The sequence below is a fragment of the Choristoneura fumiferana genome, chromosome 4 (assembly GCF_025370935.1).
Source record: "Choristoneura fumiferana chromosome 4, NRCan_CFum_1, whole genome shotgun sequence".
NCBI classification, from domain to species: Eukaryota; Metazoa; Arthropoda; class Insecta; order Lepidoptera; family Tortricidae; genus Choristoneura; species Choristoneura fumiferana.
The window spans coordinates 1340275-1359323 of NC_133475.1; the positions used below are offsets into that span (position 1 = coordinate 1340275).

General features: G+C 39.7%; 1 protein-coding gene across 3 annotated transcripts in view; it reads right to left on the minus strand.

Annotated features, from left to right (window-relative positions):
• Moe (moesin) overlaps positions 1–19049 on the minus strand; it is a 45240-nt gene that overhangs the window by 3281 nt on the left and 22910 nt on the right. For all 3 annotated transcript variants that reach the window (XM_074086511.1, XM_074086508.1, XM_074086509.1), the window contains 8 exons: positions 6011–6133; positions 4887–5057; positions 3657–3868; positions 2896–3156; positions 2265–2370; positions 1471–1605; positions 1033–1179; positions 405–599 (listed from right to left, as the gene is read on the minus strand). In XM_074086511.1, the coding sequence (XP_073942612.1) occupies positions 405–599; positions 1033–1179; positions 1471–1605; positions 2265–2370; positions 2896–3156; positions 3657–3868; positions 4887–5057; positions 6011–6133 (1350 nt within the window). The remainder of the gene's footprint in view (positions 1–404; positions 600–1032; positions 1180–1470; positions 1606–2264; positions 2371–2895; positions 3157–3656; positions 3869–4886; positions 5058–6010; positions 6134–19049) is intronic.

The window sequence follows — 19049 nt, forward strand, 5'->3', positions numbered from 1 at the left end:
TTAGCACTATTTATTTAAACGAAAAAAAAATTGTGCCCTTATTTTTTTTGTCAGTTTTGTGACTTTTTTAATACAGGTTATATGGGTTGTTACAAAATGGACACATAATTTTTTAAATGAAAGTTGTGTTTTTTTTAGTCAAAATCAATAGTGCTCGTCATTCTGAGCAAGGAAAACCCAGAAAAAATTACCTAATTCTGAAAGAAAATAATTTTAGCGCCATTTAAAGTGAAAATGCCGAACTAACTTGTAAACTATAAGTGAACAACTACGTATTCTTTCGCTGCACTCCACGAACTCGCACAGCAGCAGCAAGAAAGAGTAAGGAGCCTTTACATTGAATGGTCCTTCGAACCGGATTTGAAGCATTGACCTATGGATATTAGGTGGTGGTGGTGTCGTACCTTGAGCTGGTTGTGCAGCCGCTCGTTGCGCTCGGCGAGCGTGCGGCGGTCCTCGACGGGGTCGACGAGGTCGTCGGGCGCGCCGGGCAGCTCGCCGCCCGCGTCCGAGCCGCCGTCCGAGCCCGCGTCGCCGCGCTCCGCCACGTGGTGGTGCTGCGGGGTCACCGCCGCCGCCAGCAGCGCCGCCGCCTCGTCCTGCACACAACACACACACACTTTACACCTAACGAATACATACATATACTAATTTGCATCGACTAAACTATTTTGTCGAGTTTTGTACTTAGCATGAATTTAGCACAATTTAACTGCTGCAAACATGCAATTGATGCAGCCGATCGTCGAATTCTTTGAGTAAAAATAGACATATATACATACGCTAGAAAAACAAAGCCCACATTCGGGCAGTCGGGTAAAAAGATCGCAATCTTTGAGTTCTATAGTGTAATCCTTTACAACAGTAAAAGGTATTTATTTATTTTATGGTATAGGGGGAAAACGAGCAGGCGGATCGCCTGATGGCAAGCGATTACCGTCGCCCGTGGACACCTGCAACACCAGAAGAGTCACAAGGTGATATTTGATTCCTAAACATGTTATGTGTTGCATTGTTGTAATAAGTAGTGACCTGTTGCCGCCGCGCCTCTTCGACCTCTTCCTGTAGACGCCGCGTCTCGGAGTCCTTCTCTTCCACCTCCTGTTGGATGCGCGACACTTCCTCTTGCTTGGTGCGGATCTCTTCTTCCAGTTTGGCGCGCTCGGCCGCTTCCATGTTCTGGAGAAAGAAATCATTGATGAGTTTTTTTTTATTGATGATGGGAAATACCCATGGATACCAATTCGAGGAGAGTCAATAGTCCGTTGACTTTAAATAAAGTATAATCCCTTTTCTTAAAAGCTCCGATGTCATAGCTGTACAGAAACACTGCTGACTGGATGTTGATTCCACAATTTCACTGTAAGTGGGAGGAGTGCAATTACAAATAAGAATGTTTCGCATCGAGCATTAAAATTACTAAATTGACAGCAGATCAACGAGCAGTACGGGCAGTGATCACTCTCGTACCTTGGTCTCCTCGAGGCGTGTCATCATGGCCTGCAGTTCATTCTGGCGCTGCTCCAGCTCCTCCTTGGCGGCTTGCAGCTGGCGCAGCTGCTCCTCCAGCCTTCGGATCATGTCTTGAGCCTCCACCAGGTTCGCCTGGACACAAAAAACGATTATTAACTTTACTGTGGATTGTATAACGTTGCGAAGGAGCGAACTACCGAAAATAACCTGTAATTTTTGACTGAAAAAATCATTGTATGGTTTCAACGATTTTGCAAAGATCAAAGACGATGTCAAAAATAGACTAGTTTAATCCTAAGTCTTTCTTATTAATGATTATGTTTTTGTATAGTTTACGTTTTTTATAACTACCGGTATATTTCGATTCGTAAAGATTTCTTTGAATGCTATGACCAACCGGATTGGACTACAGTAAGGCGTTTGACAGGATCGATCACGGTATACTTATTTCAAAATTGCGTAGAATTGGTGTTCATGGAGACTTGTTCAGACGATTCTCATCTTATATTAATAACAGGTCACAAGCTGTTGTCATCAAAGACTATATGTCTTGGTGGCTACCCATTCCGAGTGGCGTTCCCCAAGGCTCCCTACTCTGCCCTTTACTCTTTAATAAATATCTTTGTTAAGGAGATCAGTAAGTATTGCATTATTTAACTCAGTGCGCGCGGTGATAAACGACGCCCGTCATACAGTTTGCGACAGTCGTTGTTTCGAGACGTGATCATAGTATCAACTCTCGGCGAATACTGTGTCGTGCCTGGCGCGTGGCGCGTGGCGCCTGTAGTTACCTGCGAGCGCTCCATCTCCTCCTGCATGTGTTTGAGACGGTCCTCGTACTCTTGCTGTTTCTTTTCAGCGCGCTCGCGGGCCGCGATCTCCAGTTGCAGCTTCTCCCTAGATGACAGAAATGGAACTTGTTTTTCGAAATAATTTTTTCTTTACAAAATCCTACTAATATTATAAATGTGAAAGTTTGTGAGTGAGTGAGTGAGTGAGTATGTTTGTTACTTCTTCACGCTGAAACGGCAGAACGGATTTGAATGAAATTTGGTAAAAAGTTAGTTTATAACCTGGATTAAAGCATAGGATACTTTTTATCCCGATATTCCCACGGAGGGATAAAACCTCGAAATAACAACCGCTGGGCTTAGAGTCATGAAATTTGGTATGTAGATAGCTGGATATCTGGAATAACACATAGGCTACTTTTTATCCCGATATTCCCACGGGATAGTGAAGTGATATAATCACGAAATAACAACCGCTGGGTTTAGAGTCATGAAGTTTGGCATGGGTGTTTTAATTTAACGTCCATGAAAACCACGATGTAATTTTAGGGAATTCGACTGCTGCATCTAATTATTTACGTGTGCGAAGCCGCGGGTAACCGCTAGTATCAAATAGTAATGTCCTCCGCACCTCTGCGCCTGCTTAGCGAGCTTCTCCTCCCGCGCCTGCGCCTTCATCTGCTGCACGTCGATGGTGTCGGGCTTGCGGCGGCGCATGTACAGCTCGTGGTTGCCCATGCAGAGCGCGAGGATGCGCTTGTTGACGCGCACGCGCGGCGCGAAGAACACAAAGTCCGGCGCCTTCTTGTCGATCGGCTTTATTATGAACTTGCGGTCGTTGAACGAGATGTTGCGGATCTCGGACCACGGGAACCCGATCTTTGGGGTCAGTCTGGAATTTAACACAACATTTTTTTTATAACACAATAACTGTGGTCGACTGCATTTTTTATTTTATTTTTATTTTTACATACTTAAACAATATATTTACGTTTTATAAACTCTCGTGATTATCACTAGTCAAAATACAACAAACAGGAATTATCACGCTAAAACACACGAGTAACATTTACCTCATCGTTTCGACTACAATACAGTGGCCGTGGTCACGAGTAAACTGAAGTGTGGGGAGTCAAGTCTGCCTAGCAGCGCGAGTCCTTCGAACTATCCGCACTGGGTCATTTTTATTTGTCACCCCATCAAAGGTAAATATTACTCGTGTGTTGTAGCGTGATAAGTCCTGTGTGAAACAGTTTCTTGGCGTCGCGCTCTGACAGTATAGTGAGATTCCACTTAAATATTACATATATACTTGCTTGCTTCTTTGAAATGTTTATCATTCACGCGAGCGAATCCACCTGCAACAGCCAGTTAACGCAAAACCAAACTCACTTGTCATCCTTTTCGTAGATATTCAGCCCGAGCGCGTCAACGCCCAGCCAGAGCTCGGTGGTCTTCTTGTTGCGTATCTCGAAGTAGTTGACGCCATACATCTCGAGGTCCTGGGCTATCTTCAGGTATTCCATCATGGCGTCTTCGCGGAGCATCCCGCGGTGCTCCTGCCACCAGTTGGTTATGCTCTGCTCCCACTCGTCGCGGGACATCTGGGGAATGTTCAGCTCATGTACAGGAGGCTCTCGGAATGTATCATCGTTATACAAATTAAATGTATCAACAGAACAGGACGTATTTAGCCCTAGTTGAAAAATTTCTCCGGCAAAAACATTGCTGTTCCTCTCCCTGCAATATTAACTGATCTATGAACACCACAAATCGGTACAATAAGTTTACAAAAAAACAAAACGCAGGGAAGAGATTTCCAGACAACCATTTAGATATGAAACCAAACACAAATACGTTAAAGTAAGTGCCGGAGACAAATATATTATCATACAATTGTTTTGTAATGCTGCCTTTCCTAAGTTTCAGTTTAGTTTAGTGAGAGTGCTGGGCTGGTTGTCCCATTTTCATAGTGTTTCATTAACATTTTCCAACAAGATAGCTAACCAATATTAAACTCAATGAGGGCTACCGTTTTCGCGCTCACCAGTTGGCGCCACTGTAGACAAAGGTTCTGCCTGAAGTATAGTGGTTAGTTTGTTATTACGAGCGTGAAAACAAAATTTACATTAAATATGTACCTTAAAACCCTACCATAAAAATATCGAGCATGCCACAGTGTTGCGTAGTCCCGTTTTGTTCAGAAAAAAGGGAGGACAAAGGTTTCCGAAAGATAAAACTGTCTCAAAACACAGACATTCATTGCCCCGTAACGCATATTTGCCATAATTAATTTCAGGTATTGCAAAATATTCACAAAATTATTCTAATTATAAATCAACCCGCGTAGCTCACCCAAAAATAGTGACATTTGACATTTTGGAGACCTCTTGCTATACTAGCGCCTTTAGCGGCGAATTCATACGCGATAGCCCTCATTGAATGTCCATATCAAACATACCTAAGTACTACCAAATGTAGTCATCCGAGATCACGAAAAGATTTCGTTAACCTCTAACAGCGTCCTTTATTTCAGAGTCGAGCCCAGGTAAGATTTCTTTTATTCAAAAACAAGGAGCATTCTTTAAGCCCCATCAGTCACAACTGTCCCCAACCCCTCACCTTGTGCTGGTCGGTGACACGTTGTGGCAACAGACGGTCGTTGGCGAGGAAGCTGGGCCCGTGCAGGCCGGGGTTGTGGTCGCCGTGTCTCGCTTGCACCGCGTACGACGCGAGCAGGACCGACGTCTCCGGCGGGCAGTATATCTCGTCTGACAGGATCGCGTTCTTTACCTGAATGGAGAAAAGGATTTCTTATAGCTGCTTTAAGTTAGACTCGAGAAGTCGAAAAAAAACTTTGCGTTAAGTTTAAAACCGAAATCCATTTTTTGGCAATACATTTTTTCTACCTGCGAAGCAATTCAATGGTGTGTGTGAAGTTCCCAATCCACACTGGGCCCGCGTGGGAACTATGGCCCAAGCCCTCTTGTTCTGAGAGGAGGCCTGTGCCCAGCAGTGGGACGTATATAGGCTGGGATGATGATGATGATGACATTTTTTCTTCCGAATATCGAGATACAAAAGTGCAAGGGCGTAATATAGTCGCACTGGTCAATGTTAAGATTGTTTTTTTTTGGAATCTTTTTGTATTTTTTATTTCAATTCCAATTTTTTTCTGGTCAATGTTGTTCACTAGGATGCTTCATCGAAGCAGGCATCATGTACTCGTAGTTGGTTTTATTATGTTCTCCGCAGATGTATGAGACAGCTAATCGGTGAGCAAGGAGATAGATTAAAACACCAAGATTTATTTTCCTAGCCTAACTCAGCACAGTTTCCCTACTGGTGGGTGGTTGGATACTAGTGAATCCACGATGTTGCCATGGTAACATCCCTAAGTTACTTAATAAAAGTATGATTTTATGGGGTACCAAATCCTAGTAAAACAGTTTTACTGGCGGTTGTTGTGACTGGTTTTATACTAGGAATCCATGTTACCATGGTACATCCCTAAGCAATGAAAGTATGATTTTATTGGGTAACAAATTAAAAGTTAGTAGTCACTGATGTCCCCTGAGTTACGCGACAGAATAACATACACTAAGTTGATTGACCCAGATACGCAGCCTTAAGCCGTTACCACATAACATCTTGTTCGTGAATAAATGTTAATATTTTCCTGACTTAACTGTTTACATCAAACACGATTTCAAAATACCTTATACTTTCGCAAAGTCAAATCTTACTTGAAGGTAGAAAAGCTTGAGTGTGATTTCTTGGATGAGCTCGTCCGCGACATCCTCCGGGTAGAATTTGGCGCGGAACTTGAACTGCAGTGGATTCTCCTTCTTCACGTCCTGCTGCATAACCTGTAATAAGATAACACACAGTTTAGTCAATCTCATTTTTACTTCCTATATACCGCTTAAATGAGGACTCGCGGGGTATGACGACAAAAGGAATCATGTGGAAGACGGCGCGAGGTCTACCAATAGATTTACAGATAACTCAGCAACGAGGGTTACGTAATAGCAGATCTAACGGTACCAATGTCTGCGCAGTAGGTGAGGGTAGGTAGGTAAATAATATTGTCGCTAAGCAAAACATGTCAGTGCAACCCCGATATGAGAGCGATAAGGATGCTACTAGAGCAATATGGCAGCGTTTGTCTGTATTCCGAATAAATACGGGTGGTGTTCTAGTCGCATCATGTAGACTCATGTACACCATAAAATATACAGTATGGTACTAGCAGTTCATCAAAAGCATTATAAAAACGGAGTTAAGCGAGACGGAGCGGCCAGAACAGTGAGGTGAGGTGGCAAGAAAATTTACAGAAATAATTATGAGGTACAGATCACATAATTATTTTATTTTTGGTTTGTAGTAGCCTACAAAACTACAGCCTGCAAACTGCAGCCTGTTAAACTACAGAATCTATACTAAAAATTCAAGAGGTGACAGCTAGTGATAAATATGATAATACTGTATTGTTGGCTTGCAAATATAGGAAATACCTGTATTTCAGGAAAAAACAATGCAATAAGGAAAATAATAATAATATTTATTTTCTATTATCCCGTATATATCTATCTTGTTTTCTGATAATAAACCACCTTTTGCGGTTAATTTTTTTCCTGGTTGTTAACAGCCATTGTAGGTAAAAAAATGCATGCATAAACTAGGCACATTATAGCGACAGTTGTTTTTCAACTTAAAGCCTACTTAGATTTTTTACACAGGGCCTGTATCATCACTCTTTATAACGTCTGTGATGTCGTCTCCTTCTATTCGAACAAAGTAATCTACTCCATAACATCAGGAGCTTATCAGAGTGCTAAAACAGCTTACTTCATAAAATAATAAATTAATAGAAGTTCCAACCCATTCTAAAGCAGATAAAAAGCAATAAAAAAAACAAGGACACTAAATTTTTGCTATGCTCCATACTTGGCACCAATTCCCTGTTTACATGTACAAAAAACATTGCAAAAAAAAAAAAACTAAAATACCTATGATTTACTCGCATGCAGTATTATTAAGTACTTACAAGAAGTCATATAGAAAATATACAAGTTCTACAGCTACCGCAACACAAGCTGACACAACTCCTTACCCATCTGGAGAACGGAAGCGACCCTGACTTCGTTGCGTGCCCAGGAATGGTCCAGTGACAGCGTTAAAAAGGCAACAATTAATTACAATTCAGCGCCAGTCGCATTCACAAATTAATTTATCGCTAATACAAGTTAAAGTAAATCTAGCTTACGTTACGTTAACAACTTAAAATGATCAGCATGCCATGACAAGCCTACGATATCAGTTAGGAATATCGTGCTGTATACAAGCTCCGGTCACTTTCATAGAATGCTCACTTTTGTACAATTCTTTTTATTAAAATTATCTTAAAACTTAATAATAATATGGAAATTATACGAAAGTATCCAGAGCTATTGTATAAATTAGACGAAGTGAAATGAAGTTATCGCTCATCCACAAGTTACAATCTTTTCACAATATTACTAAGTATTTCCAAAATATCAGCAAGATTATGAAAATTTAGCTGTCCATCAGCAATAGAGTTAGATGGTTCTCAATCGTTTGCCCGAATTTCATATGCCCGAATGTATCGTTTTCTAGAATTTTCATTTACCATAAAGTAATTTATTTCTAAAATAGTAATTTCTTCGGAGTTGATATTAAACTAACCTAACCTACTGCATTCTATATGATTACATTTAAAAAAATCCTGAAAACAGCACGGTTCTATATATTTTATGGCAAACGTTGGTATGGCAAGTGAAATTCGGGCAAGTAAAGGAAAAAATATGATTTAAAAAATAAAAAAAGATATTCTGGGAAAGAGCGGACATTTATAAGTAGGTTATAGTGAAATGTAGCTGAGACAACTCCTAAGAAATCAAGCATAGAAACATTAGCAATTATACATTAGAGAATAGCAATAGAAGATGAATAAAGTACTCATCTATTGTTTCTTTTGAAAGATAAATCGTTAACAGTGCCGTTTTGTTTATGATGTAATCCGACAAGGTTACGAGTGAAAGTGGCGAGTAATGATTGCGTCAGGCATTTTTGCGACCTGTCGGCAGCCAGGTGCCATCACGTCTGATGAACCATCCGAATACGCCATCAGCACTTTTCGTACATTGCGCACTTGTACGCTTATACAATACTTCCTAGATGCTGAGATACTGATGGTTATTTGTTTCACACTGGAATTTTATTGCTAGGAACTCCACGCCAACGAAAATAGAGACCATATCTCTAAAATTTGGATCTTATTGCTGAAATTAATCCTTACAATATTATAAATACGAAAGTGATTATGTTTGCTTGTTACGCGCTGTCACGTTTTAAGTATTCAAACGATTGTGTTGAAATTTGGTATGGAGATAGCTTGAGACTGAGAAGGACGTAGGACAGTTTCCGCGGGCGTGCGATAAACGACTTCCTCGCTGAAAAAGTCGAGGCCAACAGCTAGCAGAAAATATTTTCGAGATGAGATGGAAGCACAATGAAACAAATGTAAATACTAGTTTGTCTCCAGACATTTAGCAGCATATTTACAACATGGTGGATGATAAGTCGAAATTGCTAAGATCCAGAAGCAACATTTGGCGCACTATATTAATTGTCCAAAAGCATGTGCCAGCCAACGGACAAAGGATGATGTCACGCCCGGTGAACAACCTCCGTTAACTGCTCATTAAATGATCGCGGCAGCCCATTAACCGGGTCCTGGCACTCCGTGAATTGACACGCCATGTGCACTACTTAGACTTTAATTGTTGTTTATTATTTAACTACTTCATTAAAGAAAGTATCTGCAGAGAAGTTGAAATTAGGGGACTCCTTAAGATTGGAACATAAGTTTCCTCATTAACACCATGCTTGTTTAAAAGTTGGCGAAGGATCCCGTAACGCAGAAAAGCAATCAGACATGTTCTCTTTTTTAGATAGGAGTGTGTTTTCAGGCTACATTTATGTTAGTGTGTGATTTTATCTATAGCGCCGAAACTCGAGAAGGTTTTTTAAATTCTTACTTGCGGCACATGGTGTAACATACATGAATCACAAAAGCAAATAGACCTTATCAAAATATCTAAATAAATATAACAGTATTTATTTAATTTAAATTTGTTTAGTGGTGCAGACAGTTGGTAGGAAAGAACTAATTCTCTCAGAGATAGATCGCATTTGTTATCGCATTGCTTAGTGTAATGGCGTGAAGATCCGTTGATAAGATAGACATTACGTCAAGCCGAAATTTTCCGAGTTTTGGCAACAACAGGCGAAACTGGAACCATTCCAAATGTATCTGCAATTTCGGATGTCCCAAAAACGTCCTGCCACAGGCAGAATTAATCTACAATTGTGCTGGGGATATTTAGACATTATGAACCTGGAACTAATCTCCATGACATCCAATTCACTGACACCTTATCAATTCTTATCTTAAAATGTCTCTCCGCCAAGAGTTAGGTACTTTTACAGATATGTAGCTTAGGAGTATTTTAAATATCATCAATTTTTAACTTGCATAGGTAGAGGTACAGTCTAAACTAAACAACAACTTATATCTCTAGTACGTTTAATTTACACCTACGTGATATTATACCTATTTCTGCTAATTATTTAAATTTATCCTATTTCTTTGGATCTCCATTCTATATTATTCCAAGATTATCTTCATAACGACACAAAGTTTCAAACTAGCGTTTCACATCTAGCAATTGTATTACTTTCTACCAAGATCCAGAGCTATATTGTCTAACACATTCCCATTCACCATTTCTTTCTGTCAAATATAGGATTTGGGTAGAAATATGTGGGGATTGCGAACGCCCCGTTAGACAATAAGGTTTCTCTGGTATTACCAGGTCATCGGCTCTATCATAGGCTGCCTCTTCGTCGTCTTCTTCAGGAGATACCAGCTTCTTCACGCCTGTGGAGATGTATCGGGCCGTCTTCTCAACCATTGTTTCCGGCTTGTAAAATATTTCTACGTTAATGAAGTCGAATTTTGTTGGATGTAGTTTTAGACAGGTTCGTCACTAACTATAACTCTGCCTTTAAGTACGTTAAATCTAATGTTAAAATATGTAGAAATTACACATGTTACGACTTAATCAAATTTATTTCAATGTGTTTGGTATGATTGCGAGATGACTCGTCATTTCGCTTATCCAAAGACTACAGTTAACTGAGATTGTCACGTAAGTTGTCACGTTTAAGTACGAGATATGAAGTAGAAGCAGGTTATTGTAGAGATCTTCGAGAACAGTTGTGAACTCTTTTGGTCAGGTGGCTTTGGCGCGGCAGTGAGTAGGTGCTAAACGCGAGAGCGCTAAAATGCTCACCTCGGCATCACCCGTGCACTCTCTAGTCTCGGCTTCGAGACAATAATTAGCGGAGTCTTAGAGGCCTCGCGCTAAGATTGAGCAACGCAGTAGTCAGCCGTGGGAGCGGCGAAAGTACGGTCAACGACCTCCCGGCCGCGATCGCTTACAATCAGCTGTTCACATGTGCATGTTCAAAATAATGCTTGCATTTCTCCGATTTGGTCGCTGACGTCACACCAATACTCTTGGTCTCACGATTCCCATCGCAATCGGAAATAGCATTAAGTGAATCTTCACGCGTACGCATGCTCGATGAGCACGAATTCCGGCGCGTACTCGATTACATCAAACATTGGAGGTGAAACCTGCGAACCATTTCAGACATTTCTCTTCACCATCGAGTCATTCGCATTCATGAGCGCGACAGAGATATCCGGCGCTATCTCACTCGGTTACCCGATCCGCGGACGTCTTGCTTCGCGCGACCCTTCTCTAACTTCAACGCAAACAATCATAACGATAAAATCGTGGTTTTGATACAGGCATGGGGAAAAAACAGGTACTTATCCTTATTTCCTTTTATTAGCATTTATCACCGAGTTAATCAAGCGTGCCAGCGCGATACGATCGGAAACAGATAGGAATTTAGTAAGAACGGGTTCCTAATGCAAGGCCGCTGGCCGGGGCTAGTCTGAGACTCGTGGAATTTGTGGGGGATATCCGACAAGGTTCGATACGAAAGGAGGTCAGCAAGGTCGTCTCCAGGCCGCCACAACGGCACTTTCACCGCCGTCTGCCGCCACTCCTAGACCATTACGGCAATTCTACCAACTCATTTAAAGTCCACTCGAGCTTCCGTACTGACGTTAGTCGTATTGAAATCTTTATGGGGTTACGTCTTATTGTTTTATAGGATGACGCATGGCTGACGTCATGCACGACTGTTTAGGGTCACGAGTTGTCTTGGCAGCGAACCAGTCGTAACGGCTGACGTTGATTCGACGTTTAGATGAACTAGATCAGTGTCAGAACTAGTCCGTCAAGGACGTAGTGTATTGTGGTGTCGGGCAGAGTTCGGCGGGCACCTGGCGGCGTGGGAACGGGGTCAGCGGGCGCGGCGTCGCGGCTCGCTGCCCGCGCTTCCTCCGCCTCCGAAACCCGGCAAGTGCGCGCCAACATGACGGACGCACGCAGGACAACAGTAACCATTGACGATTGACGCCGGTGAACTGGGTCAGCGGCTGTCAATTATTCTCGAGCATGGCTAAACTCTCCTTGATAAGTAATGGAATCTAGAAGATAACGTGTAAGTTGTACGTGACGCAACGCGGCGTCACCGGCGGTATCGGGGCCGTGCGGCGATAGGCGCAATCATCGCGACAAAAACGAACATTCCGCCGGCGAACAAGATCGCGTGCGCGGCTGTAGGAGATATAGCCAGGCGAAATAAAAACAAATTCACAGGCAGCCGAGTTATGACATAGGTTATGTGAAATCCTGATTATTGTTAAGTATGTTGAACTGTTATTGTTATTGCTTGCGCGAAAAAGTCGCGTAGAATACAATTAGAAAGAAATACGCAAGAATGGTAATGCTTCGTTCGTAAGGGCAGTAAACGTGTATACTACGTCAAAGTAGTTTCTGCGTAAAGTTAATTAAAATTGCAAAGCTTGTTCTTACTTTCACACTGTTACAGAAGTGCATCAGATTTAGGTACTCAAGCTGGGCAAAATTATATTGCAGCTGGATCAATCAGCATTTGTTGAATTAGACAGTGTAAGATCAAACTCTTAACGAAAAGACTCATGAATCTCATGATGTCATGATGCTGTCCAAGGGCGGTTTTTGTAAAAGTATGACGTCAGGATATACATAGTAAGGAATGTCGGAGTCGGAAGCGCAAGAGCGTTTCCTAGTGAACAGGTAGTGGCGGGCCTATCCAACTCCCGCAAGAAGAAACTTGGAAAGTTATGCGTTACGGCACACACTCGGACCTGCTTATAGCAACAAAATTACGGAACGACAGTAATTACGCAATCCACGACATTTGCAAAGATAAAAAGTTAAATAGTAAATAACAAGGCAATTTTGAATGAAGTAAAATTTTAAAACGACGTGAGCTTAATTTTAACAACACCGAGAGCGACTAAGTGGACGGTTGAGTTGAAAGATATTGCATGAGATGATAAATTTGAAGAGACGACATTACAATTCATAGTTTCGAATGTGAAGCAAAAAGTGGCGCGGTGATCTCACCGGCATGTGGGCCAGACATGAGAATGAGACACATCGCAAACCAATTTGTTAAAATAAACACCACCTTACTTGGAATTTGGATGAAAAACTATTCTTGGTAATAACAACATAAGGCAAATGTGACTCAATAAAGGAACCGATGAAACATTTATTTCATGAAAATGAAGTCAATGATTAAACCTTGTTCAACACACTTTTACTAGCTTCACATGAAATAACTAACCATATAAGTAACAACTTTTTTCCGTTGTCAGGTTTCACCAGAAATTTGGAACGTATTGTATGTAGCCCCGACGATAATGCAGTAACGCATCTAATAAAAGTGTATCATTGACAAGTATTTGGATTGATCTATTTTACCATACTCGATACAGTAAAGAAACGATTAACACGTATATCACGTCAAGAATATGTTTGTCCCTCTCTATCATACCCATAAACTAACTAATTTTATAAGTTAATAAGTTGCAAATGAAAACGGTGACTAATACGACATCACTCTGAGATATCGCTAAAACATTAAAATTGAATGAATACACAATTACACACACAGCCACATCACATATTGCTATAGGTATTGTATAAATTACATCTGAAGTTCTGATCTCATCGCATATTCGTTGAGGTTTAAACGATGCAAAAAGGATAGCATGGTGTGGAAGTCGTGGAATCCCAATACTTAGTGTTAGATGAGCGTTGGATAAACGCCTCATGTATGACTTGTTGTATTATAAAGTCTGCGCATTAACTCGATGAGAATGAAGCATTTGACCGTGACATTATATGCATTGAGAAGAGATTGTGGGAACCATCGCGTAAATATTAATGAACAGAAATAACAGTGTTGATTCAGTTGCAATTCTGTCTAGTTTTTGATCTGACGCGACGATGGGACTAAGCTATATCGGATGGTCGAGAATCAAATTATATTACGGGTAAAGCAAGTATAAGCCGATATCACGAGAATCAAACAGACGCATGTTAGAATTATTTTCATTACTTATATAATTAGTCAATGACAACCAACCATGGAGTAATTTTCGTGATGATGTAACTTATGATATAGCCACACACACGTCTTCCCCTCTAATGAAATAGCGTATAAGCAAGAAGGACTAATTTGATAATCGTTTTACGACTTTTCCATGGCCACAAAACATCAATAATTAAAAAAAAAAACAGAACGGCTGCGGTTAGCATTCGGTTCAATGTCACAGGCCACTTTAACTGAAAACTAGAAAATAATTTATTCAAATTTACTGTAGTCGGATAAGATCACCTTGCTGAGATCAAAGTAACAAGTGTGAATGAAGTATGAAGGTGAAACATCAGCTTGATTGACTATGGGGTTTACGTCACCAGTTTTTTTATTACAAGCGTGTAAAATTTTACATGTCGTGTAACCAAGTGAAATAGTAGATACAATATGACGAATAACGAAGTACTCGATTTTGAATGAGTAAAAAAAAAATATCAAGGGACAATTCACACCAATTAACCTAGTCCCAAAGTAAGCTTAGCAAAGCTTGTGTTATGGGTACTGAGCAACGGATAAATATAATTATATAGATAGATACATACTTAAATACATATTAAACACCCAATACCCGAGAACAAACATTCGTATTTTTCATACAAATATCTGCCCGGACACGGGAATTGAACCCGGGACCCCAAGCTTCGTAGTCAGGTTCTCTAACCACTAGGCCATCTGGTCGTCTAAAAAATAAAAAATTAAAGCTTGTCAAAATTATATCATATAATGCCAACGAGCAAATGAGTCAAGTTATGTTATTCTGCCGAGCGCAACGCTGAATTCGCGGGCAAGGTTCGTTTACAGAACACACCTGAAAGCTAATTAACAATAATCATAAAGAATAACCAAGTAACTTAATTAATGTGCAGGAATCTTATAATATACCAGCCATATTTTCAAGTTAAGTTGCCACGAGCGTCATAATTCAGTCACACCGGAAACCACTATGACTCAACATTAATGGAATATTGACACAGATCATACATTTCAGGCTATTTACTTTCACTAACATTCAGATTTTAGATTGCATCGAAAGCTGAGTCGGGGAGAATAATAACTTTGGTTACTATGCTGAATTTCTCCTTGAACATTAAATAGTTTCTACATACATGATTACTATTTCCTGGTAACATAAGAGTAGACATAACTAAATAAGACAGTAAAGTTTAAGTAAAAATTGAAGAACTGTTAGATGTAATATAGAAGCTAGAGCTAATGCTAAAAATATGTGAGATAACGCTTTTATGCCACTAGATATAGTTAATACTGCATTTTTGTAAAATGTGTAATACAATGATTGTACAGGTATTGCGTTATTCATGTGTATAAAAACTAGGCTACGAGGCTGAAAATCATACACCTCCTTATTTATAAAAGGTTATAAACTTGTTACCACATGTCTATTCTGTATTGCTGCACTGCTGGAGTCCAGAGCGTGTGTTTGGCAAAAGAAAGCTGCTACGCTCAAATCTGGTCTCTTTGTCACCTTCTATGATGCCCACGGAAAGAGATGGCTCCCTCCTATACTAAAACCAGGCACGACACGAAAACACGACGATTCCGAATGAAGGCAGAAAATAGCAATCTTAAGGGATTTATGAAGACCCGGATTCGATTTTAGACTCCAGCATTCTTTTCCTAGTTTTTGAATGTGTTCTAGTTAAAGTATATTTTGAATAAAATAATCCTAACCGCTGCAAATGACCATCAAAAATCTAAGAAATGTCTAAGTAATGGATGGTACATAATTAAACGTCAGCAACGGAAACGTCGGAAGGCATACATCATAACATAACATGCATATAATTATGATAGGCCGCACGAGGCCGCATTGCACAAGCGCGAGACGTGCCTGTCACCTGCTCCACGCTTTCCTGCTTGATCAAGTAAAACTGCTAGTAAAGCTTAGTATTTCTGTATACTTTGATCAACGTAACAAGATTCTAGTTTGATATTAGTATGCCAATGAGTTATTTTAAATGATTGGCTCTGATTTCACAAGAAATTCGCCATGAATGTTCCGAATAAGATACACAATCCTCAAAACAACCGCGCCCTTAGATGATGATGACTATTTGAAGCCTTATTTCACTTTGTGAGAGTACTGCCGAGAGATTCACTTAAGAAAAGTATACGGTAAAACTAATTTAGTTATGCGTTTGATGTATCATTGACGGAAAGTGTATCTACGAGTATGAACTTAGAATTCTTAGAGAGAATACGAGTAACGATTCGAAGCCGATAAGAATTTTGCACGGCAATATGATTATTGCCAGTAATGCTAGTAAGACGTATTGTAATGTGCGCGGCCTCTAGTTAATTTATGGCTAAGTTAATAACTGTCAGAAAGGTGATATCATGCCTACACGTTAGTCTATAATAGTGTTAATCAATATAATCGCTCCGTAATCCCATTTCGTAGTAGTTTTTGCACCGTTACACACACGAATGGGAATGTCATCAATTTTATTAGGAATAGTTATTGCAACCAGGAAAGCTTTATAAATAATTAATGACGTAGCAGTCAATTAGTAACCAATTGTTAATAATGGTCGTTTATTTATGTTACTTCATATGTATAAAAGTCTTGTTGACTGAACTGATGCTAAAACATCACTTATTTAACCAGTTGAAGCTCTTTAAAGGCCAGAAGAAGACATTGAAGGTGATGATTAAAGTGAATATACGATTTCAGAGCTGAACACAAAAATGATAAAATAAACTTCACTTTATCAGTTAATGGTGTACACAATGCAGCGGCTTAGCTTTCAAACAATACAGGGGGAAATGTATCCACGTGCCCGAATGTAAACACGCTCGTTGACGGTTTCATAACGACCGACGACGACGCTGTTGCTGTTGGTAAATAATTTACATTTGTGATCCCTTTGAACGTTTACACGGCTAATTCATGGGAATTAGCTGCTGGTAATGGTGCAATTGAAACATATATTATACCTATTTGATGACGGTTTTAGAGGAAGTGAATGCAGTATTTTGTCCCTTGTTTATGTGTTACTTGTTGGTTCTTTGGTTGTAGTGTTTCGCTAGTGGCATTATGGTTATACCGTAGGTAATCGCATAGCAACGCGTCAACTGTTGTGAGATTACGAAACTTGTCACATTACAAAAATATCAGAGATCTGTGAACATCATTGAATTTTTAATCTTGTGTGAACGCGGCGTATGTGTAATATTTCCATAAACCTTTTTCCTGTGTCACGTTCTTCATATCTAACAATGAAAACAAAGTAAATGCGTGTAAGTATTCCGAATTCAGGTGTACTTTCTCAAGATGTACGATGTGACAGATAAATTGAAAATAAAAACCTCGCATGCTCATAATTTCAACAAGATTTGCATAGTATGCTCATGAGCGGCCTTGAGATACGATGTAGGCAGACATTCCAGATTTACAACGAAGATTATCAAAGTAAACAATGAGTAAGTTAGTTACTGGCCATGATAATGTTACCAAGACGAAACAATTAACTAAAAGTTAGTCTCTACTCCAAGTCTCAATTTGAAGTTTCCTTGTAACCATTACGTATTTCTCGAAAACAATAAGTATCTATATTATGTATTAACACAAGTATCAGCTAAAAATAAAACCCAAAGAACGTGTCGGGCTAAATCCACGAACGAAAAATCGATTCAGCAATAACTCAAGCATTTTATAGTAAAAGCTTTACAATTCAATGGAGCTACGTGCGAGGAATCTTATCTTGTTCATGTAAATGGCTAATGTCTGATAAGTTAACACTCCTAAATCCGGTTACACTGCATTTAACGATGTCTGAACAATTTAAGACTTGTAGTAGGCACAGATTGTTGACTTAAATAGGAGTCTTAGCAACACTTGGTTGAAAACAAAAATAAGCAAGCTATAACGGTCGCTAGCCAATTCAAAGGAACATGTGGCTCAGAACAGGAAAACGACGCGATTGTGACACACCTTTTACTGTGTAAATTTTTGCTCTTTCAGTACTCTCCATTGGCAAAGCAAAGCAAAAGAAACCTGAAATTGTATGTAACTGACAATTTTTAGAGCTCTAAACCGAACGATCATCACAACACAATACATTAATTTAAGCCTAAACTTAAATGTCAATCCAAAAGTTACTTGTACTCCTCCTCGACAGCTGTGGTAACTGATAACAATGTCATCCACGTAACCTATTATTTTTTCAAGCTCTTTATGTTATGACTTTTAGAATATTTAAAAGCTTAAACTTGTAACACAGATATGTCGCATACCAAAACAAGTGAATTAAGAACAGGTTTGAAACCGAAAAGAAATTCATCAGCACCTGAGTCTTGATATAATCGTATTCGTGAAACTGGCTGTCCTCATTGATAAGCCAGAAGCTAAAACGTTAAATTAAGGTTTAATGATATTCAGCAGCGACATGTTGGCATTGTGTTATTGGGTCAAAGTCAGGAAAACCATTTCACAGTAACGAATATCAATCGAAGCTTGTTAATTGTTTTCGATACAGGAAAACTGCATCTCGCGACCTCGATGGAAATTGCCTGAGTCAGTGATGCATTTTGTATGACCGCTTAAACTAATCGAATGTTCTGTGAATCAGGATGACGTCATGCAACAACATCGTATTGGGGATTAAGACTTCCGATAAAGTTATTCTTGATGGAGTTGCATATTAAAAATAATTTAATCAGTTCCTTAAGCTTATAGTCATAGGATGTTCTTTAGATTGTATTAATACTGAACATAAGTAAACAAAGTTTTGCGAGTGCTAACTGTATGCAATTTTAAGGAAATTAAGCGAGCACGACATCAAACAAAGGAGCATTTTTGTTATATCTCGCTTATCATGACGAATTATTCCATCAACCAGGTGGGTCTTCATTATTATGTTGTAAGAATACCTACCCAAGATTCGCATAAAGCATTTTTTTTTCATCCTACTTTTAACCGGATAGTTGAGGTATGCAATGTCTGAACAAAATTATCTGGCCGTCTTCAAATCAAGAGATAATAGGCATCTATCTACTGCGAACGCATTTTAATAATAATAAATAAATATCATGGGACACCTGACACCAATTGACCTAGTCCCAAACTAAGCAAAGCTTGTACTATGGATACTAGGCAACGGATAAACA